The following is a 21892-nucleotide window of genomic DNA, read 5'->3' as shown; positions in this document are numbered from 1 at the left end:
TTCTGTACCCATTAGATTGGATGAAGATGTTCTGTGGTGAACCTGTGGGTGCTATTCTGTCATTCTGCGCAACGGATTAATCTGAGATGTACCCCTTACCCTGTGGCTCCTGAAAGATGCAATTTACACCCCCACACTACTACAGAAGTCAGACAGACGCTCCTAACGTTCTAAAGAGAAATGCCTGAAAAACTTTCAGCAATAAATATCTTCTGGAGTCGTTCGCTGTAAGGAAATGACACAAAAATTCACTAAATTTCTTACGTAACTAGTGGGATACTTGGGTACTGGAGTAGTGCTAGTTAGTGTAAGAAAAACATGAAACTAACGAAAATTATTATTTTTTTGCAAAAATTCTGAGAAATCACAATGGCACTTTTAGTTATGAACTGAACAAATTATTTCTGAGTTCTTTTCGGAATGTGAAATTGCCTCTTAAGGATAGGATTCGCTAACGAAATTTCTATGCAAAGTTTAAGATTGTTATTCACTTGGCAGAATGGCTGAGACCTGCGGCTACTCAACTTGAATAATTATCCTTTAGAATGTTGCTAGGTACAGTTGAGGCTGTCACATGTGAAATGCAGTGAAGTGTACTGTTGTGGAGGAAATATGGGGCTCGCAAGAGCTGTAGCGCACCATACCGTAAGCTGTGATGTCTGCTGTCTGCACCGCTCGCTGCTGACAAATAAGATAACTCTCGTTCTATCTGGATTGACCTTCGCCTATCAAACTCTCCCTACGCCTTGATGAAGTCAAGGACTCCTATTCGCCCCTAGTCTAAATACTGGCGTGGTACACCGGTCAGATAACCAGTTCATCGCGATGCCACTCAAAAATTCGCTCGCAGGCGTTTAACTATAACTCTGTCTGTTCACACCACACAATAAGTGTGGCGGCCAACACAGTGAACAACGCTTAATCACAAGGACTCAATATAAAGTCGTGCTCCAATTTGCTCTCGACAGAGGTGCTCTCCCAGTGAAGTACTGAGGAGAGACTTGTTCCTCGCTCTTTGAGTACACGTACGAGCACACACGCTCTCGTTACGTGTTCTCGCTCCAAGAGCGACAACGGAACGGCCCCTCTCCATGCGAGACGTGAAGGGGTATATCTTTCGGTCTCTTCCATTACTCCTTCAGCTCAAGGCATCAGGAATATCGTCTGCCAATCAGCATTGCTCTTCTAAAACGGGAGAATGACGTTTCGTTTAAGGCGACCAATCCGGAAATCTGTAGCATCGGCGTTTGGCGTTTGCTGTCTCTGAAATTGCGTGCTATGTTTGTAAAGAATGTGTAGGCTGGGCGCTCCCACACAATGCAGCCGAATTTGCTTTTAAGCCGAACACAGCGTCGTTCTCCCTTTCATTTGGGCAAACGCTGTCTGCTCTACAGGTGGTCGCCGGCCGATGTAGATAGGTTGACTCGTCCTCTGAAGGGACCGGCCTCCTGGCATGCGGTTTGCCTCTCCCAAACTAAAAGCTTTTGTGACCATCGTGGCTTGAATGTGTGTGTGTACACCAGCCTCAAGTATTTCAACCTCGGTGCGCACTTGCGATTTACTTGTTATTTGCATATCGTTTGCATGAATTCATACAACATTGACTTAATCTTATCGAGTTTGGGTTCGAATGAAGCGTCTTGATGTGCAGAATATGATTGTGAGGGCGGAATATGTAAGCAATGAAGGTCAGGAGACCACGACGTCTTACACTGTTCTTTCGGACATGCACTCGCATTGCCCGAACTCTTACGGGAATCGGTAGACTGACTGCCGCCAATAATGAGTGTAGTGAGCAGGGGCACTGCAAATGTAGTTTGTGGACAGTAAGTTGGGATTGTGGGTCTCACGGGGAGCGTGCCAGAGCTAAGCCTCGCCAGTTTCACTCTCCTCTGTGTCCTCCGTGATTCAGACCGATAGAGAGCCTGCCATGTAAGCAGGAGATCCTGGGCTCCAGTTCCGGTCGGGGGACAGGTTTCAACTGTCCCTGTTGATATTTATCAACGCCTGCAAGCAGATAAAGGTCTGATATCATTGTAATTTCGTTAGATTGTATATTCCGTTCAGCAGATCATGTAATTCTTCTTCACTTTGACTCAGGATAGCAATGTCATCAGCGAATCGTATAGTTGGTATGCTTTCACCTTGAATTTTAACATCACTCCTGAACCTTTCTTTTATTCCTATCATTGCTTCTTCCATCTACAGATTGAACAGTAGGGGCGAAAGACTGTATACCTGTCTTCCACCGTTTTTAATCCGAGCATTTCGTTCTTGGTCGTCCGCTCTTATTATTCCCACTTGGCTCTTTTACATATTTTATATTACCGTCTCTCCCTATAACTTACTCCTATTTTTTTCAGATTTTCGAGCACCTTGCACCATTTTACGATGCCGAACGCTTTTTCCAGGTCAACAAATCCTATGAACGTGTCTTGATTTTTCTTTAGCCTAGCTTCCATTATCAACTGCAGCGTCAGAATTGTCTCTCTCGTGACTTTACTTTTCCTTAAGCCAAAATAATTGTCATCTAGCATATCGTCGCTTTTCTTTTCCATTCTTCTGTATAATATTCTTGTCAAGTACTTGGATGTTTGGGCTGTTATGCTAATTGTGTGATAATTGTCGTATTTGTCAGCTCTTGCAGTCTTCGGAATTTTGTGGATGATATTTTTCCGAAAGTCAGATGTACGTCATACATTTTACACACAAACGTGAACAATCGTTCTGTTTCCACTTTCCCCAATGATTTTAGAAATTCTGATGGAATGTTACCTGTACCTTCTGCCTTATTTGATCCTAAGTCCTTCAAAGCTCTTTTAAATTCTGATTCTAATACTGGCTCCTCTATATCTTCTAAATCGACTCCTGTTTCTTCTTCTGTCACATCAGACAAATCTTTCCCCTCATAGGGGCTTTCAGTGTATTCTTTCCACCTTTCCGTTCTCTCCTCTGCGTTTAACAGTGGAATTCCCGTTGCGCTCTTAATGTTGCCACCCTCGCTTTTAATGTCACCGAAGATTGTTTTGAGTTTTCTATATGCTGAGCCTGTCCTTCAGACAGTCATTTCTTTTTCGATTGCTTCACATTCGTCATGCAGTTATTTCGTCTTAGCTCCCTTTACTGAAAAGTAAACGCCTGAAATTATTTTCACCTCTGGTGCCTTCTCTCCGCTGAGAAAGTGAATAGTATTAACGACAATATGTAGGGTTTCATCTTGTGGTTTTTATGTGATCATCAAATAAATTGGCACTCTATTAAACGATTTATCTTCTAAACAGAATGCGTAATATTAAGTGCAGATATAAAATAAATTGTTTAGGGCGTAGCGACTTCATATGTTCCCCCCCCCCCCCCCCCCCCAGCACAGCAGTGCTGTTATTGACAACCATTACACATAAACATCGAGAGAACAAAGGCACAGTTAAAATAATTTTAGTTAAAAAACACGACTAATGAATGATAAGGGAGTTGAGGACTTTAAAATGAACTTGCGTAACGCAGTGTCATGTACACAACACATGTGCGATTAATGTATTCTGTAACATAGCTTACAGCCAAGCCAAGCGTTGCAAAACGATGTTAATAATTTACTAATAACACACTCTGTAACATAGCCTAAAGTCAAGAGAAAGATTTTTATAATTTTCTAATAACTTGTTTTTCTTTGGTGTACGTCCATTAAATGCCATTACTGCTAAACATAGCAGTTAATTTTCCACAGCAGAACTTGACGACATAGTGTTGTTCGAAATACTGGTTGAGATTGTCATCTCTCAGTTCGTCTAGGCATGAGTGATTAAAGGTGTGCTTCCGACAAGCACACCATTAACTGGCTGAGATTACATGATAAAAAGCTTGCACGAGGCGGGATCGAAGATAGGTTGCACGAGATAATCCTGCAGAAATTACCTGCAACGTAGCACTCGTTTGTATGCCCGTAAAATTCTACTTTATCGACCGCAGGCTCTTGAAACTGCAGCCGTTTGAACGTTCCGACAAAAAACCTCACACTAGCCAAACTACAACATGAACGCCAGCTAGTTTTACTTGAGGTCAAAACAGAGTACTTTCTATTTCTGCACCCAGCTGAGCTCATTACGACGGACATTCAAACAGTAAGTTGCATATTATTACGGGAGGTGAAGTTTTAAAATAACTGATAGAAAAGAGAAGAGAATTCAACACGTCACGTTTTACCCTTCTCCTAGACTGCGAGGAAGCCTACGATAAGGTAGAGCACAAATAACGATAAACAATAAAATAATAGAAAAGGTAGATTCATTTACATATCTCTCAGCAGAGATATCAATATACAAAACTATATATTGTTGTACTTTCGTAGTCAGTAGAATGTTTTTCATCGTGATCATAGGTAATATTTTCCTGTTGCTATTGATAAATGCAAAAGTAGTTTATGAGTAACAGAAACATGCTTTATATAAGATTGACAAAGTATTGATGGGACTTCTGATACAGTTTCGTCTTGCACTTTTTTTACTTTTTTGCTGAAGTAACTGTTATACGATACAAATCAATAGTACTCGAATAAAATCTGGATTAAACATCGATAATTTCAGTTTGCTACAAATACTGTTTATTTTTATGTAACAGGCAGGAGCATAACTATCTATGACAAAAACATTCCGTAGGTTACCTAGCCGTTTATATATCCTCATTCAGTTTACGGGTTGTAGTGGAATCTAGTAAGACAGTGATCGCATACGTAAAGAAAGCGGTCGTTATGAGGTAACGCCCGATAGGTACACAAAACACCTAACGAACAAATAAAGCGGGTACGACCTTAACTGGCAAGAGCTACTAAAAGAACTACGCTTTCTTATGATAGCCTACAGCAGTTTTACAGCTCTATCACCAGATCTTTGTAAACAACTGTTGGAAAATGGTTCAAATGGCTCTGAGCACTATGGGACTCAACTGCTGAGGTCATTAGTCCCCTAGAACTTAGAACTAGTTAAACCTAACTAACCTAAGGACATCACACACATCCATGCCCGAGGCAGGATTCGAACCTGCGACCGTAGCGGTCTCGCGGTTCCAGACTGCAGCGCCAGAACCGCGCGGCCACTTCGGCCGGCCAACTGTTGGAAAGTTATACTAATTGTTCCGTTCCTCTCATCATTGGAAAATCGCTTCCCTCCATCCCCCCCCCCCCCCACCTAGACATTCTTTCAGCTACTAAAATGTAGACTTTCACGGCCGGAAATGTCATGTCCATTATAATTATCCGGGCTGTTATGCCGTGGTCGGTTGATGAATTCTGTTTCAATTCCCAACGTTTCGTCCCCGTCTGCAGAGGTCATCTTCAAGGGTGTCTGTAGCTCGATGGAAGGTCCAACACACCCAATGGCTCGCTAAATTCCGTGTCCGCGCGCTCCCGCGCCGCAGCGTGACGTCACGTGTTTTGAAAACGTCAGTGCAATTGGCCGCTGTCCGTTGCCGTCGATCGCCGTTGCCATCACCCAGTAGTGGATGGGTGGTACACATCTTCTTCAACACCCGCATCCATATACCGTTTAATTTCACGCCCTCCTCCTTTCGATTGAAATTATTAGGGTGTTTGGCGGACAGCGGCCAATTGCACTGACGTTTTCAAAACACGTGACGTCACGCCTCGGCGGGGGAGCGCGCGGACACGGAATTTAGCGAGCCATTGGGTGTGTTGGACCTTCCATCGAGCTACAGACCCCCTTGAAGATGACCTCTGCAGACGGGGACGAAACGTTGGGAATTGACAGAGAATTCATCAACCGACCACGGCATAACAGCCCGGATAATTGTAATGGACATTCTTTCAGATAGCCGAAAAGGTGGTGCAAAATCTCAACTTCCCGGTTAACATCAGCCACGACAGTGTAGCCTTGTTCAAACCGTTGACACCATTTCGCTACGGATAGACGCGACATTGGATTCGGTCCACATATCGCCACAATTTTACGGTAAATCTGTGTACAATTTAGACGTTTTGTCCACAAGAATAGCACTGTTCCGTGTACTTCAACTTTCGAGTATGTTCGCAGTTGCCGCACCATTTCATTCGCAGCTGTCATCCGCACCACAGCAGAGCTGCGTCTACAGAAAACCAACAACCTCCACTCCTCTGGCAATGTTCCACTGCTGTTGCGCATTGGTCGTAGCGTGGGACGACATATGCATCTAACTTTCTGAAGTTTCTACGTATATCAGAAGTTCCAGATATATTGAGAAGAAGAAAATTAACTAGTACCCAACTAGTGAGGTGACACTGACAGGGCTGTCAGAAACACTGCTGTCCTATTCGGAGGTTTGGTAAGCCTGATGAAAAAGAAAGTAAAAATGTTTCGTAAAAAACTCACCTTACTTATCGATAAGTCTTCTTTGAGGGATATACAGTTGGTCCAGTGATCCACCAGGTTTTTTATCCCATCGGACAATTAGGTTCTGTTAACCTCTGCAAAATACTTTTTAACTGCAACTATCACTTCCTCATAAAAGGAAAATTTCTTCCCAGCAATCCAAAGTTTCAAGATAGGGAGCAGGAAGAAGTCACTTCGGGCGAAGACTGGTAATGGTTCAAATGGCTCTAAGCACTATGGGACATCTGAGGTCATCAGTCCCCTAGACTTAGAACTACTTAAATCTAATTAACCTAAGGAGATCACACACACCCATGCCCGAGGCAGGATTCGAACCTGCGACCGTAGCAGCAGCGCGGGTCCGGACTGAAGCGCCTAGAACAGCTCGGCCACAGCGGACTGCTGAAGTCTCGTGAAGATGGTGGATAATTATTATTATTATCGTATGCATCGATTACAGTAATACACATTTAGCAAAACAAAGAAATATATATAAAAATGAACATGTGAAATTATATATAGTACACGAGTTTTAAAACGGCTCAGACTACACTCGGATGTTGATGGACTCGATCCAGCGGAGTGCCTCGTGGGATGCTTGATGGAGCTTCTCAATGCCACCAGGGAAGCGTCTGATTGGATATTCGTTCACATTGTGGCTCATTGTTTGGGTGTCACCACAGTCACACACACTGACACTTGAAAAGCCCCACTTGTTCATGTTGTATTTGCACCTACCCTCTTCGGTCCGATATCTGTTTAACTGCACCCACACCTGGCTTGGTTGGTGGAAGTCTGTAACTGGAACTGTTGGACTGCCTACAAGTCGCATTCGGGAGGACGACGGTTCAATCCCGCGTCCGGCCATCCTGATTTAGGTTTTCCGTGATTTCCCTAAATCGCTCCAGGCAAATGCCGGGATGGTTCCCTTCAAAGGGCACGGCCGACTTCCTTCCCCGTCCTTCCCTATCCGATGAGACCGATGACCTCGCTGTCTGCTCTCCTTCCCCAAAAAACAACCAACAACAACCAACAACTGCCTACAAGTTCGTGGTTTCGGGTTCTTGTAGCTTACCACTCACGTTTCCACTCTGCACCCTAGTCGAATCCTGTGGATAGCATTTGGACTCCCATTTCATATGCTGGTCTTCTAGATTTGAGGCGTTTCCTGGGCAGTGAGAGCAAATCGTCATGAAGGGGGATCGAGTTGTTTTCAGAAACTTGCTGGCAGAGGTTGTAAAGAGCAGCCTTTCGACGGAGGTCTGGTGGACAGATGTTTGAAAGCACTGGTAGCCAGCAAGTTCAGTTGGACGTCTACTTTCACTACGTGGGCGCTTCAGAGCCAAACTGGTGCACAGTATTCTGCTGCAGAGTATACCAGTGCAAGGGATGGTCCTCGGAGAACTGACGTGGATGCTCCACATGTACTGCCTGCCAGCTTTCTCACAAGGTTCACTCGTGTTTGTATCTTCTTGGCCAAGCTGGAAAGGTGTTTTTTGTATGTTAAAGTTCTGTCCAGAGTGACTCCAGGTATTTTGGGCTTTCGTTGTATCTGACTGTGCCAAGAGGGCCGAACTGTGGACTGATCTTTGCTGATGAAAGGCGTGGAACAGGGTTACCTCGGTTTTAGAAACATTTGGTCTCAGTCGCCATGTCTCAAAATACTCATAAAGTTTAGCAAGGCTGTTCGTTAGGTGTTCTTCACATTCGGAAATGTATTCACTCTGATATGAAATTGCCAGGTCATCTGCATATTGAAATTTTCGGCAGGTCAAATTCGGCAGGTCAGCTGTGTAGAGGTTGAATAATACTGGAGCAAGAACAGAGCCCTGAGGTAATCCGTCATTGAGTACATGCCATCTGCTTTTCTCTATCGCTATCAAAAAGCCAGGGAAAGAGGGTACAGGTGCAGAACACTTCTGCCCAATATATCTACTTAGCTGTGCTTACAAGCTATTGGAAGGAATGATTCTAAACCGAATCCTAGATCTAATTAATGCTATGATACCACATGAACAAACTGGATTCAGACCTTATAGAAGCTGCTGCGAACAAATGCTCTCCTTGACTACTCACATAGAATCTGGATACCAAAAGAGGGTGGATGAGGAACCAATTAAAAGCCCAGTTAATGTACTTCCGTCATTGTTATTGCTGATATGGGTAATGGTGCGCTATTCTAGTGAAAGAGCAACAATTGCGTGCCAACATTAGTTTTTTCTCAGTCAAGTTTCAAACGATCCAAGAATGAAGCGTCATAAGGTTCAGTTATGGTTCTGCCTTTCTCTTAGTAATCTATGAGGACTATACCTGGAGAATCTCAAAAGCAGTTGCCTTCATCTCACCAGCTGATAAAATTCCTTTGCCTCCCCCGCTGAACTTCCACCAGCTTTTGTCCATTGTTTTGGCTGCCGTTTTGACTCTGATGAGTAATGATGGATCCAAGTTCCCAGTTGGCTCAAGAAGTATTGTGGATTGCGATTAAACATTGCCAGACATTGTGTTGAAAATGTTCAGATGTGTGTGAATTCCTAAGGGATCAAAGTGATGAAGTCATCGGACCCTAGACTTACGCACTACTTAAACTAACTTATGCTAAGAACAACACACACACCCATGCCCGATGGAGGACTCGAACCTTCGGCGGGAGGGGCCGCGCAGTCCGCGACATGGCGCCTCGAACCGCGCGGCCACTCCGCGCGGCCCGTTGTGTTGAAATGTGCCGGGTCCGCTTTCTGTCGACTGTGATCAATCGTGGCACCCATCTCGCTCACAGCTTCTTCATAGCCAAATTTTCTGCACAGCGTATTACGGACGTACTCATTCAGTCTCAGTAGTCTCACGATTTCATTATTCGGCGGTCCTGCGTTACTGTATCATGGATTTTCAATGGTTTCGTTTGCGGTGACCTCCGTTAGAAGGTCGGAGCGCGCTTCTTCTTAGCTGCTTGTCCGATCATGTTAAATTCATTAATCCAAAAGGTCTTCTGTGATGATGCAGAGTACGCGTGAAATTCATCCGAATAACTGACGTTTTGCCATTCGTGCACCTAAGTTCGTCGTTGAGTACACCATTGCATGCGCTCCTGTCTGTGATGCAGCATCAAGGGTAACCGCAGCCACGGTCTCCGAGCTGATAGTCCATGCTGCTACAAACGTCGTCGAACTGTTTGTGCAGATGGTTATTGTCTTCCAAACGTCCCCATCTGTTGACTCAGGGATCGAGACGTGGCTGCACGATCCGTTACAGCCATGCGGATAAGATGCCTGTCATCTCGACTGCTAGTGATACGAGGCCGTTGGGATCCATCACGGCATTCCGTATTACCCTCCAGAACCCACCGATTCCATATTCTGCTAACAGTCATTGGATCTCGACCAACGCGGGCAGCAATGCGATAAACCGCAATCGCGATAGGTTACATTCCGACCTTTATCAAAGTCGGAAACGTGATGGTACGTATTTCTCCTCCTTACCCGAGCCACCACAAAAACGTTTCACCAGGCAACGCCTGTCAACTGCTGTTTGTGTATGAGAAATCGGTTGGAAACTTTCCTCGTGTCAACACGTTGTAAGTGTCGCCAACGGCGCCAACCTTGTGTGAATGCTCTGAAAAACTAATCATTTGCATATCACAGCATCTTCCTGCTGTCGGTTGAATTTCGCGTCTGTAGCAAGTCGCCTTCGCGTTCCTTCACTCACAGTTCCTTCACTCACTGTATTCACAGTACAGGATGACTGCATTATCATAAAAGCGAATGCAAACTTGACAAACAACAAGTTGGCAGTCTAAAACATTTTGAATAATCATTTTTTAAATGTTGTAGAGAAAATAGGATCTAAATGTTCATTACAAGAAGCAAGCAGTTAATGGAAGAGGCCTTACCCTCACAATTTGATACAACTAAAATTCCACCCACATCTCCTTCAGAAATCAGGAAGATAATAAACTCTCTCAAGAATAAAAGCTCACATGGAATTGAGGGCATTCCAGCAGAATAATAAAAGCTTGTTCCCAAGAGATAAGTGGTATTCTTAGTCACATATGTAATAGCTCTATGAAGCAGAGTATTTTTCCAGACAGACTGAAGTATGCCATTGTTAAACCACTGCATAAAAAAGGGGATACGTATGATTTCAGCAACTACCGCCCAGTCTCTCTTCTGACTGCCTTATCCAGTCCACTGCATAAAAAAGGGGATACGTCTGATTTCAACAACTACCGCCCAATCTCTCTTCTGATTGCCTTATCCAAAATTCTTGAAAAAGTAATGTATTGTACAGTAACTTCACACCTTTGTAAAAATAAAGTTTTAACGAAATGTCAGTTTGGTTTCCAGAAAGGTTTTTCAATGGAAAATGCTATATATACTTTCCCTAATGAAATATTAAATGCTCTGAGTAACCGGAAGTCACCCGTTGGGATTTTTTGGGATCTCTCAAAGGATATTGATTTTGTAAATCATGGAATACTACTAGATAAGCTCAAGTACTATGGTATGAAAGGGACAGCGCTCAAATGGTTTAAATCATACCTAACTGGAAGAGTGCAGAAAGTTGAAATAAGCAGATCACATGATATGCAAAAAAACTGGTGACTTCTCAAAATGGGAAACAATCAAGAATGGGGTTCTGCAAGGTTCGGTCTTGGGTCCTCTGCTGTTCTTAATATTTGTTAATGACATGCCATTCTACATTCACGAAGATGCAAAGCTGGTACTTTTTGCCAATGATACAAGTATAGCTATCACACCCAACAGACAAGGGTTAACTGATGAAATTGTAAATGATGTTTTTCAGAAAATCATTAAGTGGTTCTCTGCAAATGGGCTCTCATTAAACTTTGACAAAACACGGGATATACAGTTCGACACAGTAAATGGAATGACACCATTAATAAATATTGAATTCGATCAGAAATCGGTAGCTAAGGTAGAGTATTCAAAATTTCTAGGTGTATGCATTGATGAGGGGTTGAACTGGAAAAAACACACTGAAGATCTGCTGAAACATTTGAGTTCAGCTACTTATGCTATTAGGGACATTGCAAATTTTGGCGATATACATCTCAGTGAATTAGCTTACCACGCCTATTTTCATTCTCTGCTTTCGTATGGCATCATATTCTGGGGTAACTCATCATTGAGTAAAAGAGTGTTCACTGCACAAAAGCATGTAATCAGAATAATTGCCGGAGCTCATCCAAGAACATACTGCAGCCACTTATTTAAAGAGCTAGGGATCTTCACTGTAGCCTCACAATATATATATTCACTTATGAAATTTGTTATTAACAGTGCAAACGAATTCAAACGTAATAGCAGTGTACATGGCTACAACACTAGGAGAAAAGATGATCTTCACTACTCAAGGTTAAATCTAACTTTGCCTCAGAAAGGGGTAAATTATGCTGCCACAAAAGTCTTTGGTCACTTACCTAATAGCATCAAAAGTCTGATAGATAGCCATATAGCATTTAAAAGGAAATTATAAGAATTTCTGAATGGTATCTCCTTCCACTCATTAGATGGATTTTTGGATATAGCAAGTGGGTAATTTCCCCACCGCCCACCTAAAAAGAAATTAAGTGGCATGTAATATTTTTTGTAATGTAATACCCTGTACACACACCTTTTATTAACCTGACACGTTCCACATCATTACGAAATGTCTATTTCATGATCTATGGAACACGTACTAAAAAAAATTGCAAGTTTTCAGAAAACATCAGGGCAGTATGTGAAGAACAGGGCGAAATCTTTCACCGAGGCAATGAAGAAATTGAGAAAACATGTGGCACAAGACGTTTTTCGTAGAAACGGGAACAGTACCATTCAAGTAAGTGGACCAAAGTATTAAATTTTGTGTTTTTTATTTGAATTTTATATGTTACAATAAATCTCAAGTTAGTGTGATTTTCATTTCTCTACACTAGATTCTACCTCTTAAAGGAAAACAGTGCAACAGAATCTATATTTCATTCATTTTTAGTGCTTTATAATGATCTTATAGCTCATATGAAACGCAGTATTGCAACTTTAAAGCATTTTGTAAAGTTTTAAGCACAATTTTTAAGAAGTCTGATGTGATACATAAAGAAGGAATTGTGTTAATCGTACATCTTCAACATATTGGATTTCAAACATGTCTCTCAGCTTTTTTGCTGGTCTGTAATGCTCACGTTGACCTACGGGTAATAATTTTAGGATCTTTTCCATTCTTTATAACTCTGATCGTACAGGTTTGAGACATACGGTATTTTCTTTCACTTTTCGTGTCCACTACCAATTAGCACAAATTTTTTTGTATTTTGTGTTGTCCTGTATTTTTTTTATACCAGGTAATACAGTGCTCAATTCTACCTTCTGTTGGTAATGATTTAAACTCTGTATGGACTGATCAGGGCAAACAATTTCTTGTTGAAACTTTCTGGCAGATTAAAACTGAGTGCAGGACCGAGACTCGAACTCGGGAACTATGCCTTTCGCGGGCAAGTGCTCTACCGACTGAGCTACCCAAGCGCGACTCATGCCCTGCAGAACTAGCACTCCTGGAAGAAAGGATATTGCGGAGACATGGCTTAGCCACAGCCTGGGGGATGTTTCCAGAATGAAATTTTCACTCTACAGCGGAGTGTGCGCTGATATGAAACTTCCTGGTAGATTAAAACTGTGTGCCGGACCGAGACTCGAACTCGGGACCTTTGCCTTTCGCGGGCAAGTGCTCAATTTCTTGTTCTCGGAATTTAATTTGTACGCCTACCATTTTATCTAAGTTTCCCTTTTAGTCAAGCAGAATCAATCATGATTTTTAATTAGTACAGGCGGCGAACGAAAACCCAGCCCCGTGTATTAGACTATTTATTGTCGTCCGCTAATTGTCATCTATTGTTTCGAAGCTGTTTCTTCCATTTGCTTATATGTCATTTCTTTATTATGTAATTACTACATGTTTATGTATTTATTGTTGTATCTGTTTGTGGCGGGCAACAATTCATGCGCAATTTGTACCCAAGGCCGGTTTTTTGTGCTCGAACCAGTATTTCATTATATGTGCTGTCGCTCTCTGGGATAAAAGGGTTACAATAAATAAAATGATATAGCCACCCACTCCACAAATATGCAAACCTTCTAGCACCAAATACGTTATAAATCAGTGTGTTTTGGAAGAAAATACTGATTATTTTAAGCTGTGCTGTCCAGCTATACGGAAAAACTAAGTATTACAATGATCGTAGGGAAATTGAGACGAAGTAGTACATTATATACTGAAATCCTCATAAATTATGTACTTATTATGATACGATATATTGATTTGTGTACTTTCAATACAAATAGAAAACAGAAGCTTAAGTATGTCATATGTTTACCTGAAGATACTGTCAGTCAATAACATACATTAAATGTTTTAGATATTGGTGTCATGACTGCAGAAATCTATATCTAACTGATGTACATTTGAAGATAGCTTCAGGTTCGAGCTACAGCTGTAGAAAAGGTTTCAGAACAAAGACAATAAACGTATACTTAAACTTTATTGTGTATTTTACTTCATACATGTAATTGATACTGAATAATTCTACTCTTAAAGCTTTCATGCAGAATTGGTCACATTGAGTAATTTACAGCAGATATCACAGTAACATATATACCTTGACATATATCCACAAGATATTACATTCGGTAGTTCTTCATAACTCAACAATGTTTATCATGATCAAGAAGCGTTCCAGCGTTTCTATAGCATGCAGATTGAGCAAGGTGATGATGCAGGGATTTTACAGTGTAGTATCAACGAACGTAGATTGATTTGGCATCCAACTGATATACATAAAAATAACTGCCCATCAATAGAGTAGCACCGATTCATGATGAACGTGGAAATCGTGAATTTTGATAGTGTTATTTGTGATAGTTAAATTAGGCCCTGGCTCTAGTAGACTGCTGCCACAAGTCTGTGAAGCGTTTGTGGAGCTACCTATGCAGTGACACTGAAATTGGAGTGAGCAAAATTGCAGGATTATTGGCGTCAGTTTAATGAGTTCAGTACTACGAATTTACTGAGCTACTGGCATTTGCGAAATATTGACATATGAATTCATCGCCACCGAGTGACTGGAACCAGAATTATATATGTGGTTGCTGAATACTGTGGTAGCAATTTCTAACCGACCCTAAAAACTTCACTCACTTGGTTACCGCCAATAAACTGTTGTTTCTAGCACAGTCTGATTGGAGCTAGTAAACATGGTGCATGAAATAACAATCGTTAATGAAAAAGCGATCATTGTCGAAAGAAATATACAGATAAGCAGGTGACAGACGCTGGCACTACAATTAGACGTGTGTGACAGCTGAATATTGTGATGCATTCTTATTGGTCCAGAAAAAAGTAGTGACAATAGCTCAGTCACCACTAGTACCTTGGCAATATTATATTGGTTCAGAAATTTGTAGGCCAAAAAAGAAAGCGTCGAACATGTAAATTTACTGTCACCTTAACACTGTCACGAATGGCGCCAGATTCATGCATAACTGAATGTCAGTGTTTTGTCCATTTTGTGCAACGGTAGTTGTATTAATTGAAATATTCAGCAATAAGTTGCACAAAAGAAATTTTATTCCCTTAACCGGCTTCAGGCACTTGGCGCCCTTCTGCAAAAGGTTGTAACTATAGCATCAGTTACAAATAATGCGATAGTTACAACGTTCTGAAGAAGGACACTAAGTGCCTGAAACCAGTTAAGGAATAAAGTTTATTTTCTGCAACTGCTTGCTGATTATTTCAGTTAAAAAGTTGAACCCGTTGTCTAGCAGGTGCAGAAAACATGCTAATAACTGACCCACTGCTAATAAATGGTGACACTAGGCCATAAATAAGTGGCACCATTGGGAACTCTGATATCAGCGCTTCTTTGTAATAAGTGATTAAGATATAAAGATTATTTGGTCCCAAGATCACTGGCTCCAGAAGAACACATATGAATACAGTGACAGAGCAGAGAAATGTGTCACAGATTAGAGCAAGAACACTGGTAGCAGTAGGAATGCCCGTGTTGGGCTGACGCCAGAGATGGACTGGCGCCAGTGGAAGGCTGCCAAGTAGCAATAGCGCCTGCAGGCAGCTGGCGCCAGTGAAGAACTAGTGCCAGTGAATATCGCCCATCGCCAGTAGAGGACTGGTGCAGAGATGGGCTGGCGTTAGTGGAAGACTGGCGCCAATGACACACTGGCGCCAATCATGTACTGGCGCCAACGTACTGGCGCCAGTGTACTGCAGCCAGTGATGTACTAACCACAGTTCAAGACGCGCCAGTGATGTACTGGCGCCAGCACATCATTGGCGCCAGTACATCTTTGCCGGACTGGCGCCAGTGATGGACTGGCGCCAGTGAAACCCATAACCCATAATCAATATTCAACTGCAAAATAGTCTGCTAGCGCTATTTGGCTGTACCAGGAAAGTAATACATCAATAACTGGTTCGAGTACAATCGATTATTTTTAATCGAGCTGTAGCCTTGACAACAAAGGATTAGCGCCAGCGACCGTAAATGAAGAAGCGTCCGTTGGGTCAGCGCTGCGGGCTGGCAGCGCCCAGCCAGCTCACTGCCGAGGCGCCTGCGGCAGCTCGGCCGGCAGCACGTGGGGCGGCGCCGGCTGGAGGCGCGCGGCGACCACGGTCAGCTCCGGGTTGGCCTCGCCCGTCGCGTGGAAGACGACGCGGCCGGCGGGCGCGTAGCTGGCGTACGGCAGCCGGAAGACGACGCTCATGCCGGCGCGAACGGCGGCGCGCGCCGAAGCCACGCCGGTGCAGTCGCCCTTGGCCGCCCGCAGTCCGCGCTGCGCCGCCAGCTCCAGGCTGCAGCGCATCATCCGCGACGCGATGCCTGCCACAGGCACACAGAACACACTGACAGCGGTATCGGTGATTTCTGTGAATGCTACTTTTCGTCAACTGTGATTTTCAGTTGCGATTCAAAATCGCAGTTTACTATTTCACAAATCGACTCAACAGAAAACCAGGAATACGGGAGGCGGTTCTTATCAAAAAGCAGATAAAGATAAATCAACAGTGAACACCTAACTTCCTGAAGAGGGTCTCAGCAGATAAATCGAAACGTAGATGGTCATGACGCGGCCTAACAGTTCAGATCATTTTAACTTCAAAAATAAACCACCTTAATTCGATAATGCTTTGGCCTTCTCCACCAGACATCACAGTGCCTAGAGTATCAGCAACCAAACTGACAGCCTGCAGCCGCGGGTTGCCCGCTTCGCAGGCACACCGAAGCACTACACAACCAACAGGCGATATTGATGAACGGCCACAACAACAACAACAACAACAACACAGCAAAGACACCAGCGGCCACAAGGGGCCACTACCAGCCCACATAAACATAAGGAAGAGGTCGCTGGAGATCCCGGAACTATTTTCACACGTCAATCCACGTGATGGAAAATAGTTCCGAGGTACTCATCCGCCGAAGCGCTATAAAGGCGGGCGCTCGGCCGCACATCGGCAGTTCATCGACCGCCAGCAGATGTGGACAGCTGCCGCCCCGGCAGCCCGGCTTGGATCTTCTCGCTGATCTCTGGATTAGGCTTGGTATATCGGAGAAGTCTCTGGCGGAGAGTGTTAGGAAATTATTTCCATTGTTTTCTATGTTATTCTTGTAAGTAGTTGTGATTTGAATACGGATCACTGTTTTGTGTTGGTGTTATACTTGGAGAATTTGTTTTGGTGAATTGAACAGTCCAATAAATTGTTCTCGGACTTTGTTCGTTAGTTTCTTCTGCTTACACAGACATATCAGTGGCGACGAATATGGGATCTGCAGCGACCTCTTCCTTATGTTTATGTGGGCCGGTGGTGGCACCTGGTAGCCGCTGGTGTCTTTGCTGTATTGTTGTTGTTGTAGCCGTTCATCAATATCGCCTGTTGGTTGTGTAATGCTTTGGTGTGCCTGCAAAGTGGGCAACCCGCGGCTGCAGGCTGCCAGTTTGGTTGCTGATACTATAGGCGCCGTGATGTCTGGTGGAGAAGGCATCAGCAGATAAAATATTATATACAGGCTGATTTTTTTTTTTTTTTTTTTTCCAACACATAGAAACTCTAGGGATTGATCGATGAGAGGACATGGGACGAAAAAGGTCTAATGAACTTATGTCCGGAAATGCATGGTTTCCATTATGGAAGCCATTTATTCAATCGTTCATTGTTAGAGAGACTGCGGTCTAATACGCTTTATACCATGCACCCACAGTTACAGTACGTGTTTAAAATACATTCCATGTGCCCACACGTATTCGTGTAAGCAGTGTAGCATGTTCTGTCTCACACGTTCACATCGACCATGCCGCATCCAAACAGTGTCAAAGACTGCACGAATACGCTGCTCCGTGGTCTCCAAATCTGGAATGGGCTTTGCATATACGATACTTTTGAGATGGCCCCATAGCCGGCTACTGTGGCCAAGCGGTTCTAGACTGAAGCTACGGTCGCAGGTTCGAATCTTGCCTAGGGCATGGATTTGTGTGATGTCCTTAAGTTAGTTAGGTTTAAGTAGTTCTAAGTCTAGGGGACTGATGACCTCAGATCTTAAGTCCCATAGTGATTAGAGCTATTTGAACCATTTTTGATGGTCCCATAACCAGAAATAGCACGGGTTGACATCTGGTGAACGAGTACGCCATGCAACTGGGTATCCTCGTCTGATCCACCGACCTGGGAAGACACGATTCAGACGCGTACGGACGTTAACGGCGAAGTGGACTGGAGCACCGTCACGTAACGGCTACATAACCATTCGAATCATCTACACTTCTTCCAGGAGCGGAGGCAGTCACCCACAGGAAACGCCAGTAGTTCCGGCCTGTTAGGTGACGTGGAAGGAAGACTGGTTCTAAAATATGGTCACCAATTATCCTGGCCCACACTTTCCGGTTGCGCCGATGCTAATGATTCCCTGTCACCACGCCATGAGGGTTCTGCACACCATCCAACAGATGACTGTTGTGAAAGCTGAAGATAGCACTCTGCGTAAAGATGACCTCATCTGTGAGTAGGATGGATGACATAAATCCCTGAATCGTGGTTGTCTGGTGAAGAAACGAGTGAAAAAACGGCTCCCGATGTGGAAAGTCTGTCTCTTTTAAGTCCTGTACGCACTGTAAGTGATAAGGGTAGCAAGAATTGTCGTGAAGAATGTTCGACAGTCGTCTGGCTAACCCTGTGCAGGCGGCCCAACTGCCTGGGACTGACGCGGCGGCCACCTTCCACAGTGTTAATCACATTTTCCTCCCGGTCTGCTGTCCGAACATTCCTGGTACGTCCTTCATGATTTCCTGCTTCCTGAAATGACCCTGTCTCAGACAAACGGGGAAACACTGTTGCAAACATTGAATGCTGTCAATGCCTGGATATGCTCCGGATACAACCTTGCTGTCCGCTGCTCCTTGCCGTTTGCTTTTCGGTAAATAAACACCACGTCGGCAAACTTCCGATTCGAATACGGAACCATTGCGTAGAACGCTAAATCACATCCACTACAAGGTGAGTCAGTAAGAGAGGAGGGAACCATGCACACTGTAACTGTGGATGTACTGTACAGAGCGTATTAGATCGCAGTATCCGTAGAAATATAAACAAGGAAACCATGCATTTCCGGACATAAATTCATTAGACCTTTTTTGTTTCGCATCCTCTGATCGACCAATCCCTGGAGTTTGCACGCTGTGGAAAATGTCACCCTGTAAACTGCCTTGTTCGTGTAGAACTACTTTTATTCATAATTCGTGACCGGTTCCGATCCTAATATTCACACCAGACTTTGCAAAATGGTTCAAATGGCTCTGAGCATTATGGGACTTAACTTCTGAGGTCATCAGTTCCGTAGAACTTAGAACTATTTAAACCTAACTAAGCTAAGGACATCACACACATCCATGCCCGAGGCAGGATTCGAACCTGTGACCGGAGCGGTCCAGACTTTGCAATTTAGACAGCAACAGAATAGAGGGAAACGTGTAACGTAATAAACAATAAGTTAAAAATAAATGGACGACCTGTTGTTGTTGTTGTGGTCTTCAGTCCTGAGACTGGTTTGATGCAGCTCTCCATGCTACTCTATCCTGTGCAAGCTTCTTCATCTCCCAGTACCTACTGCAACCTGCATCCTTCTGAATCTGCTTAGTGTATTCATCTCTTGGTCTCCCCCTACGATTTTTACCCTCCACGCTGCCCTCCAATACTAAATTGGTGATCCCTTGATGCCTCAGAACATGTCCTACCAACCGATCCCTTCTTCTAGTCAAGTTGTGCCACAAACTTCTCTTCTCCCCAATCCTATTCAATACTTCCTCATTAGTTATGTGATCTACCCACCTAATCTTCAGCATTCTTCTGTAGCACCACATTTCGAAAGCTTCTATTCTCTTCTTGTCCAAACTATTTATTGTCCATGTTTCACTTCCATACATGGCTACACTCCATACAAATACTTTCAGAAATGACTTCCTGACACTTAAATCAATAGCCGATGTTAACAAATTTCTCTTCTTCAGAAATGCTTTCCTTGCCATTGCCAGTCTACATTTTATATCCTCTATACTTCCACCATCATCAGTTATTTTGCTCCCCAAATAGCAAAACTCCTTTACTACTTTAAGTCTCTCATTTCCTAATCTAATTCCCTCAGCATCACCCGACTTAATTCGACTACATTCCATTATCCTCATTTTGCTTTTGTTGATGTTCCTCTTATACCCTCCTTTCAAGACACTGTCCATTCCGTTCAACTGCTCTTCCAAGTCCTTTGCTGTCTCTGACAGAATTACAATGTCATCGGCGAACCTCAAAGTTTTTACTTCTTCTCCATGAATTTTAATAGCTACTCCGAATTTTTCTTTTGTTTCCTTTACTGCTTGCTCAATATACAGATTGAATGACATCGGGGATAGGCTACAACCCTGTCTTAGTCCCTTCCCAACCACTGCTTCCCTTTCATGTCCCTCGACTCTTATAACTCCCACCTGGTTTCTGTACAAATTGTAAATAGCCTTTCGCTCCCTGTATTTTACCCCTGCCACCTTTAGAATTTGAAAGAGAGTATTCGAGTCAACATTGATGGACGACCTATCTAAACTAAACTAAAACTAAACTTCTGCCGAACAGGCCATGAAGGCGGAAAGGTACCGACCGGCCGCCGTGTCATCCTCAGAACACGGGCGCCACTGGATTCGGATATGGAGGGTGGTCAACACACCTCTCTCCCGGCCGTATGTCAGTTTCCAAGACCGGAGCCGCTACTTCTCAGTCAAGTAGCTCCTCAGTTTGTCTCACAAAGGCTGAGTGGACCCCACTTGCCAACAGCGCTTGGCGGTCCGGATGGTGCTAGCCCAGCCCGACAGCGCTTTGCTTCGGCGATCTCACGGGAACCGGTGTTACCACTGGGGCAAGACCGTTGGCCTGGACGACTTCTCGGTAGTGGTCAAAGGTGTTACGCCTCTGTCGTCGTCGTCCACATCTCTAGAAAACCAGCGGCGCCCTGCAGCTCATCTTTGTTATACGCAAACTACCGCAGAAGGACTTCCACTAACGTGCTGTCTGATGCTATTGGCTGGGTCAGTTATACTTTTTCACGTTACGTAAAATTTTAACTGTATAACATACAAATTGATATTTGGATGTAACTTATGGTGACACCCAGCATATTAGTATGGATTGTCTGACATGTAGTGCATACGTCGTATCCTGTATTGGCTAGAGATGACGTAGGGCAACAGGCAAGGGGAGAGCTTCCGTTCTTTAACTACAGGACACCGCCATACAGTCAGCAGTCGACATCAGTAGGTTGTATCAAAAGCTGCTGCTCCACCATCGTCTCCACACGTCATCACTAGGCATAATTTATATTTAACCTAGTATTTATTATATGTTTACCTCTATTCATCTGTACTCTACGAGGTGTGGCTAGAAAAAAACCGGACTAGTACTGGTGAAACAATAAAACGAATGCAATAAGGCTGAAAGTCGCGTGGCCTGTCACGTGACTCTCGCTCCGCCTACTGCTCGAGTTTCATCTGCCTCCTGCACTCAGTCTGCCCGTGGCGTCTGTTTTAAGTAGTTGACGTTTTGTCTGTGCGTCGGAGTATGTTAAGTGTACAGAAAGAACAGCGTGTTAACATCAAATTTTGTTTCAAACTAGGAAAATCTGCAAGTGAAACGTTTGTAATGTTACAACAAGTGTACGGCGATGATTGTTTATCGCGAACACAAGTGTTTGAGTGGTTTAAACGATTTAAAGATGGCCGCGAAGACACCAGTGATAACACTCGCACTGGCAGACCATTGTCAGCAAAAACTGATGCAAACATTGAAAAAATCGGTAAACTTGTTCGACAAGATCGCCGTTTAACAATCAGAGCAGTGTCTGAGTTAACAGGAGTTGACAAGGAAAGTGTTAGGCAGATTCTTCATGAAAGTTTCAACATGAACAAAGTGTGTTCAAAAATGGTTCCAAAGTGTCTCAC

General features: G+C 43.6%; 1 protein-coding gene across 2 annotated transcripts in view; it reads right to left on the bottom strand.

The window, feature by feature from the left end:
* Positions 1-13871: 13871 nt before the first annotated feature.
* LOC126210104 (uncharacterized) overlaps positions 13872-21892 on the bottom strand; it is a 292284-nt gene continuing 284263 nt past the window's right edge. For both annotated transcript variants that reach the window (XM_049939239.1, XM_049939240.1), the window contains exon 5: positions 13872-16245. In XM_049939239.1, coding sequence (XP_049795196.1) covers positions 15962-16245 — 284 coding nt within the window. In that variant the 3' untranslated portion in view covers positions 13872-15961. The remainder of the gene's footprint in view (positions 16246-21892) is intronic.

Source organism: Schistocerca nitens, chromosome 10 (assembly GCF_023898315.1).
Source record: "Schistocerca nitens isolate TAMUIC-IGC-003100 chromosome 10, iqSchNite1.1, whole genome shotgun sequence".
Lineage (NCBI taxonomy): Eukaryota > Metazoa > Arthropoda > Insecta > Orthoptera > Acrididae > Schistocerca > Schistocerca nitens.
This window is presented reverse-complemented; position numbering and strand designations above follow the sequence as displayed.